At 38.6% G+C, this 8170-nt stretch overlaps 1 protein-coding gene across 2 annotated transcripts in view; it reads right to left on the bottom strand.

The window, feature by feature from the left end:
• Positions 1 to 383: 383 nt before the first annotated feature.
• LOC107655420 (striatin-interacting protein 1 homolog) overlaps positions 384 to 8170 on the bottom strand; it is an 18032-nt gene continuing 10245 nt past the window's right edge. The window contains exons 13-21 of one of the 2 annotated variants that reach the window (XM_016442906.1): positions 6487 to 6558; positions 6330 to 6404; positions 6139 to 6236; positions 4256 to 4382; positions 3958 to 4058; positions 3759 to 3825; positions 3576 to 3680; positions 1163 to 1367; positions 384 to 1031 (exon numbers count right to left, since the gene is read on the bottom strand). In XM_016442906.1, the coding sequence (XP_016298392.1) occupies positions 781 to 1031; positions 1163 to 1367; positions 3576 to 3680; positions 3759 to 3825; positions 3958 to 4058; positions 4256 to 4382; positions 6139 to 6236; positions 6330 to 6404; positions 6487 to 6558 (1101 nt within the window). In that variant the 3' untranslated portion in view covers positions 384 to 780. The remainder of the gene's footprint in view (positions 1032 to 1162; positions 1368 to 3575; positions 3681 to 3758; positions 3826 to 3957; positions 4059 to 4255; positions 4383 to 6138; positions 6237 to 6329; positions 6405 to 6486; positions 6559 to 8170) is intronic. The other variant, XM_016442912.1, reaches the window with a different exon arrangement.

An 8170-nucleotide genomic window follows, 5' to 3' on the forward strand; every position in this document is an offset into this window, starting at 1 on the left:
GCCCTGGAAATCCTGGTTTAGTTTGGCCAACCACAACGCCTTTTGTTCCGCAGACAGTTTTTTGTACTCTTTTCCTTGCTTTTTGTTATTTAACTTTTGGCAGTCTATAGTACTCCAAATGTTTTTCCTGGTCCGACTGATTAGTACAGCCCAAAACATGACAATAATTGACCATTTTCAGCAGCAATAATCAGCAAAATATGCAAGTTTCGTTCATTCACAATTTTATATAATATTGCTGTATTTCTATTTATTTACCTATGCAACAAAATGAGTTTACTTTTAGTTTTGGTCTGATCAAATAATCATAAACCTGGAAAGTACGTACAACGCTATTTCTGACCTGAAACTAATTTTGACATTAAAAACAAATGACCAGAACAATCAGGGTCAATAAAGAAGATGATTGTATTGCATTTAGTACTTGCATATAAAGCCATACAATGAAAAACGCATCAAAACACTCCAGAATAATTACAGTCTTTCACAATAACATCAGGTTTAATATTCAGTTGCATATAATTAATATTCAAAAGCAGCAGAAATAATAAAATAAACATAAAAATGACCTCTTAGCACCTCTGACTAACAAAGTAAAAAAAAAAAAAAAAAATTGCGGGTTTACTACAGATGCGCCATTATATTACACAAACAGACACGCAGGAAATGGTCCCATTGCTGGACTCTAGTAAGCGTAGTGTTGTTGACAGTTTTACTCATTATTAAGGTTATTTTCACAACCGCTGTAGTGAAGAGGTGCCCGAAACACTTGACACATGTTCACTGCAGGAGTTCTTCCCAGGAAATGGGTTTGGAAAAGACCTCCCGCTCTAGCCAGAGGTCGTAGTTCATTTGGAAGTCTTCCGGAAGGTCGATCCGCTGTCCCAGCACGCTTTGTAGGCAGTTGTCCACTGGGAGGAATTCAGGGTTGCTCTGGTTCTTATCGTAGCGTCGGCTGTTAAACCGTTCGATGTTGGCACGTAGGGCGCATTCTTCCGCCTGGAAATCCCATGGGCGAGCGTCCAGGTCTGCTGTCAAAGACAGGACTTGTTTAATTTTGACACTCAGGTGCAACAAAAAGTTTTGGGTGTAAATAAATGATGCATTGAATCATTTACTGAAGACCCCAGAACATTCAAGTCCAGATTCTTCACCTACTCACCGTTTCCATAAGCCCAGTCGTCGTTGAGGCGATGGCGCACTTTCTGGTATATCGCTGACATGGATTTCATGTTGCTCTTCCTCCACTGTCGTCCCAGATACTTTGTCTGGACTTTGAGCAGTTTGAGCACATAAAGCTGCATCATGGCCTGCTTGACCTTCAGCGCCCTCTTCAGGATTGGAGCAGATTTGAACACCACCAACATCTAGAAAATGGCAAAATTTGATTGCTCTCTCTGGGTACAATACAGTGCCTTGCGAAAGTATTCATACCCCTTCCATTTTTTTAATGTTTTGTTATGTTGCTGCCTTATGTTAAACTGCTTTAAATTACTTTTTTTCTCACATCAATCTACACTCCATACACCATAATGGCAAAGCAAAAAACAGGGTTTTATCATCTTTGCAAATTTATTACCATTATCTGAGACAGTTGAAATTTAGCTCAGGAGAATTCATATTGCTTGTAGATATTACTACACTTCGAGTGACGTTAACCTGTGGCAAATTCAATTGAATGGATATGATTTGGAAATGCACACACCTCAATAAAAGGTCTAACAGATAAAAAGGCATATCAGAACAAAAATCAAGCCCTGAGATAAAAAAAAACTGCCTGTAGACCTCAGAAACAAGATTGCGTCAAGCCACACATCTGGGGAAGAGTTCAGAAAAAATTCTGCTTCACTGAAGGGTCACAGAAGCTTTTAGTCTCCGTTACCCTTAATGGAAGAAGTTTGAAACAACCAGGACTCTTCCTAGAGCTGGCCTCCTGGCCAAACTGAGCAACTGATGAAGAGCTATGGTTAGACTGGTGACCAAGAACCTGATGGTCACTCTAGTTGAGCTCCATGATCATATATGCAGATAGGAGAAACATCACTGCAACACTCCACCGATCTGAGCTTTATGGCGTTGTGACAAGACTCAATCCTCTCCTCAGTGAAGAAACATGAAAACACACTTGGAATTTGCAAAAAAAAGCATCTAAAGGACCCTCAGACTGTGAGAAACAAGATTCTCTGGTCTGATTAAACTCAATTACAAGCATCATGTTTGGAGGAAAGCAGGCAATGCTCATCACCTGCAGAGTACCATCCCAAAAGTAGAGTGTGCTGGTAGCAGCCTCATGCTGTGGAGCTGTTTTTCATTGGTAGGGACTGAGGGACTCGTCAGAGTAGAAGATAAGCTCAATGTACCAAAATTATCAAGATGTCCTTAATGAAAACCTAGTGCAGAACATTCAGAACCTCAGACTGGGCAGAAGGTTCACCTTCCAACAGGACAATGACCCTAAGCACACAACTCCTTGAGTGTCCTTGAGTGGCCAAGCCAAAGTCTGGGCTTAAACCATAGACTGTATAACAACATGGACGTAGTGTCCGTGATGTCACCCGTAGGTTTCCAAAGAGCGTTTTTGAAGCTCAAAGTGGGCGGAGCCGGCCATCACCATCTTGGCAGTGTGTCACCGCGCGTCACTCTCGGATAATCGAAAATGGGCAAAGAGGCGGGAGCTGGTTGCTGTAGCCATGCCCACCTAACTCGACAGTGGTGACAGCAGCGGCAATCCACCTGTCACTCAAGTGGCCACACCCTTAATTTTGCAGAACTTTAAGGCTTAATATAATTCAAATGGATGAGTTATAAAAAAAATTCACCCCCCTCACAGTTGTCATGAAGGGCAAAATTAGCTATATAGACCAAAACCACTTTTTGTACCAGGCTGTAAACGTTTTTTTCTGCTGTAAAGTTGGGCATTTTAACATGGCAAGTCTATAGGACGGACTCCCTTTTGGAGCCAGCCTCTAGCGGACAGTTGATGAATTGCAGTTTTAGTCACTTCCGTGTAGGTTTCATGAGCGAGACCGGAAGGTTGCCGCTTGGCTTAAACTCAATCAAATATTTCGTGTAGGTTTCATGAGTGAGACCGGAAGGTTGCCGCTTGGCTTAAACTCAATCAAATATTTCTGGAGAAGCCTGAAAATGTGCGTCTGCCCCCATCCAACCTGACAGAGCTTCAGAGGTGGAGAAGTGAGGCGAAGAATGGCAGATAATTGTCAAATGCTGATGAGCAAAGCTTGTCACATCATACCCAAAAAGACTTGAGGCTATAAAGGTGCTTCAGCTAAGTACTGAGTTAACGATATAAATACTTATTTCAGTGTTTTTTTTTTTTTATTTAAAATAAATGTACGAAGTTGTGACAATTCTGTTTTTGCTTTGCCATTATGGTGTATGGAGTGTAGATTGCTGTGGGCGCGGTAACAATGAAAATTAAAGCAGTTTAACATAAGGCAGCAACATAACAAAATGCGAGAAAATGAAGGGGTATGAATACTTTCGCAAGGCACTGTAGATGAGAACAGAAAGCTCTAAAATAAAAAACACTTGGATTTGTGTGTGTGGTGTCTCACCATGGTCCTGGAGTGCTTCCATTTGGTGAGTTTATTAAGGATGCGCAACAGATTAATACAGGAGAACAAGTTCCTCCAGCAGAACTGATTATTATCACCAGCTTCCTGTAATCAAAAGCATTAAACAGCTCAAAGACTCACTCAGATGAGGATTAGACACATTCGGGTGTGCAGTTTTCTCACCAGACTCTCAGCGGTGAGCTCTGGAAGCTCATGGACGACGCAGTGCGGGAAATCCAGAGCTGAGATGCTGCCGAAGAGATATGACAGATGTCATTACCCATAATGCAAGAAGAAGTGCAATCTTCATGTTCCGGGTCATTTTGACCCATTAAAGCGTTTTGTGATTCTGAAATGACTAGAGTTTGACTTTAAGGTTCACCTGTTTTTAGCGGTGATGTAGGACATGATGTTCTGGTTGAAGAACTTCAGGATCAGCGGGATGCAGTTGGCAAACACCAGATGCTGCGCCATGTACTCAAACTGCAGCAGAAAACTTGCATTTTACTGGACTTTTAAATGCCTTTTAAAGGACTTTTAAATGCCTCAAATCACATTTTGTATAATATTACGATAATATAACTGGTTTGTGTGAGAGTTAGATGTAGGGTATGGTTAGGGTACAACAAATATCTGGTCAAGTTCCTCACAAACAGCTTCGAAGATGTGCGTTTATATACCTGATAGATGTGGTTGAGTTTGAAGTGTTTCAGCAGCAGCAGCAGTATGGCTGAAATGGCTTTGACAATGATTTCTTTATGGCGATTCACATCTACACCCAACTTCATACTCTGAAGAACCGTAGTGCTAGAGAGAGATAACAGACAGACCGTCAAACTATGCATGCTTAATGTGCAAAATTGAAGCAAATTTAAATAAAGAAAAAGCCCATTGTCTACTGTCAATAGCTTAAAGATGTATGAAGAATTGCTCACACAGAAGTCACTTTCAAACCAAGAAGTTTTCTCTAGTTTATAGAGGCAAATTCACCTGACCAACTTAAAAATGAGGACAATTTGTTTGGGGAACTTTTCTGATTGCATGGATTCCTATTGTAATGACTGGATTTCAACTGTGAAATTTTGCAAAGCAACAGCTGGTGTGACCACACCTTTAGTAAAAGATACGTTTATAGTACAAGATTCACTACCAGTCAAAATTGTTTGAACAGTAAGATTTTTAATGTTTTTTAAAGAAGTCTCTTCTGCTCACCAAACCTGCATTTATTTGATCCAAAATACAGCAAAAACCATACAATTTTGAAACATTTTTACTATTTAAAATAACTAACTAAATAACTAAAATAACTACTACTTAAAGTAATGTAATTTATTCCTGTGATTTCAAATCTGAATTTTCAGCATCATTACTCCAGTCTTCAGTGTCACATGATCCTTCAGAAATCATTCTAATAAAAGAAATTATAGAAATGAATACTTTTATTTAGCAAGGATGGTTTAAATTGATCACAAGTGATGATAAAGACATTTATAATGTTACAAAAGATCTCTATTTCAGATAAATGCTGTCCTTCTGAACTTTCTATTCATCAAAGAAACTGAAAAAATTCTACTCAGCTGTTTTCAACATAATAATAAATGATTTTTGAGCAGCAAATCAGAATATTAGAATGATTTCTGAAGGCTCGAGTGACTGGAGTAATGATGCTAAACATTCAGCGTTGAAATCACAGGAATAAAATACATTTTAAAATATATTCAAATAGAAAAGTTATTTTAAATAGTAAAAATGTTTCAAAATATTACTGTTTTGCTGTACTTTGGATCTAATAAATGCAGGCTTGATGAGCAGAAGAGACTTCTTTCAAAAAACATTAAAAATATTACTGTTCAAAAACGTTTGACTGGTACTGTATGAAAAGTGATAATATTCCATTTAAACAGTTTAGCAACATTCTAGTTTCCACTCTGACATAAAACTCTTGCACGGATCTATTAAAATGACAGATTTTTGCCCATGAAATTTCGTTGAGCAATGCTAAATGTGACTACACCTTTAGTAAAGATACATATATATATATAAAAAAAAAAAGGTAGAAGAAAATTACACAGATAGTTAACTAATAACTAGTTAACTAAACGTAATAAAAACTAACAGAAATAAAAAATAAAAACTATATAGACAAACTAATAAAATGACAAAACCACAACAAAATTACTAAAAATTATAAGAATATCTCAGTGATACTAAAATAGCCGATTTTAGTTATACAACTTTGACAAATTTGACCAATCACAACCATGTATTCTAGAGAGAATGTAATGAATATTTATAACCCAGGAGATATTTTTACAGCATCTGATGACAGGAGCTCACTGTTGCCATGGTAACCCTGTTGACTGGTGAGGGGAGTTTGTGTTTGGACATGATTTACCAATTCAGCTTCAAACACAGACTCAAGTTGTTAAGAGAATCACTTTGATTCATCGAGTTAGTTGACTCATTCAGATCATTAGCTTGCAAGTTTCATTCAAGAATCAATCAGTCCGGCTGACAGAAAGCAAAAAAACATCTGAAACTGTGCCGTTTAACAGTGTCTTACGGCATTTCCTCGGGCAGCACGTCTGCCAGGATGTTGATGGAGTCGGTCTTGGCTTTGGATGTGGGAGCAGCAGCCAAGAGGATCTTCATCAGAGCAATCTGAACACACACACACACACACACACACAAAGCCTGTCAGTATGAGAACGGCTCAAATGCAGTGGGACTAGTGTGCAAGTGACAGTTTCTTACCATATACTGTGGTAAATTGGGTAAAATACCCTGGTATAAGAGCTCTGTGGCACACAACTCCAGCTCTTCCTCACCCTAAACACACAAACAGAGAGTGTGTGTGTTAAGCTCATCATTAGACATTATATTGCAGCTCTATCAGTGTACAGTGACTCACGCCGGACAGCGGGGTCTTCAGGTACTCCTCTTCTTTAGTGATCTGGACCTCAGCGATGGACACATACTTGTGCTGAAATGAACACACAAACTAAATGTTGACACAACGAACACTAATGCATTTTATTAGAGCAATAAACCACAAAACACCAAAGCTATATTGATTTTACTATGGTTAAGATTAGTGTTGTCAAAAGTACCAACTTCGGTACCAGTCGGTACTGAAATTTTAAAAACGTAATTTCCCGCTAACACTTGAGCCGATTCTTAAACATCGCTGATTGGCCATAGTGTTCACACGCTGAACAGATATGACTGTGATTGTCTACAGTGATCGGCACTTCACGCTCCTTACCGAGCGCTCACACAGAAGCACAACGGGAGCGTTTGAAAGCCACGTCTGTCAGCGGATCGGTCTATGTGCAAATGTATTAGGGATCTGCTGACTAGAGATGTTACATATGACACTGAAGCTTCAAAGCGCGTATCGAGTAAGCAGCGCAATTTCTCACGAAGCTCTGTGCCGGAGCGCGTATCGTTTTCAGAGAATCACGTGATCAACGAAAAACGAAGTCTCACTTTTTTTCCAATCACGTGCGCGTGTCGGAATGTTCGAACCCCCAGATCTTACTTTACGAGTATGTTTTCATTCAGACTTATTCAATAACATTTTTAAATCCCCATTCATACAAGTAATATGAAGAATAAAAATTATTTCAGAAAAAAATTTAAATATTTGGCATATGCAATTCACATATGTGTTCATTATTCTTCTATTACATCATATTGATATTCATATTGGCATTTAATGCCACAGTTTAATGGGTAAATTATTTTATCAGAGAGAGAAATTCGACAAAACAAACACACACAGTTAGGCTTTTATTTGTGCACGTAACGAGTCAATCTATGGAATTTGTGGTCGCTGCTTCGTCCTATGGAGTGTCTTTCACAGGCTTTTGGCTGCTATATATTTTTTTTATTGACACTCGCGAACTTTGAATCCTTACCCGAAACAGTCAGAGGAAAGCCTCAGTGCTTCATGAGGCTTCATTTGCCCATCACTACTGCTGACAGATGTGGATTTCAAACGCTCCTGTTGTGCTTCTGTGTGAGTGGCTCAACAGCGCTCAAATGTTAGCGGGAAATGGATGTTTTTTAAATTTCGGTACCGACTGGTACCAAAGTCGGTACTTTTGACAACACTAGAACTTAAGATCATTAAACCATTTCAACAAGGTGTCAAATGTTACGGTTTTTAATATACAGTGACAACAGCAATATGAGACAAGTTTAAAAGACATATGTATGGGCCATCTACAGAATTGATCAAAACCGCTGTCCAACAACCAAAAAACACATTAAAAAAGCAGTTAAGTATTCAAATCTTAGATGTTTACTAAGTTCTTTCTATTATCTATTGAAACCCACAAATATATTTAAAATGTTAGTAAGCTTCATATATATATACATATAACTGTACATTAAGTAATTAAGACTAACAGGTTTAGTAAAATATAATGAGTATATGGTGTAATATTTCGCAAAATCCTCCTCTCTAGACTTCATTTCTCCAGTGAACTAACGAGCTGTGGACACTGATGACTTGCTGAGGTAAATTAAATGCTACGTGACATTTTATTTCCACGCTGTATTGTTGATGTCTTTCCGCGGTTGAAACACTG

This window comes from Sinocyclocheilus anshuiensis, unplaced genomic scaffold (genome assembly GCF_001515605.1).
Source record: "Sinocyclocheilus anshuiensis isolate Anshui unplaced genomic scaffold, SAMN03320099.WGS_v1.1 scaffold3346, whole genome shotgun sequence".
NCBI classification, from domain to species: domain Eukaryota; kingdom Metazoa; phylum Chordata; class Actinopteri; order Cypriniformes; family Cyprinidae; genus Sinocyclocheilus; species Sinocyclocheilus anshuiensis.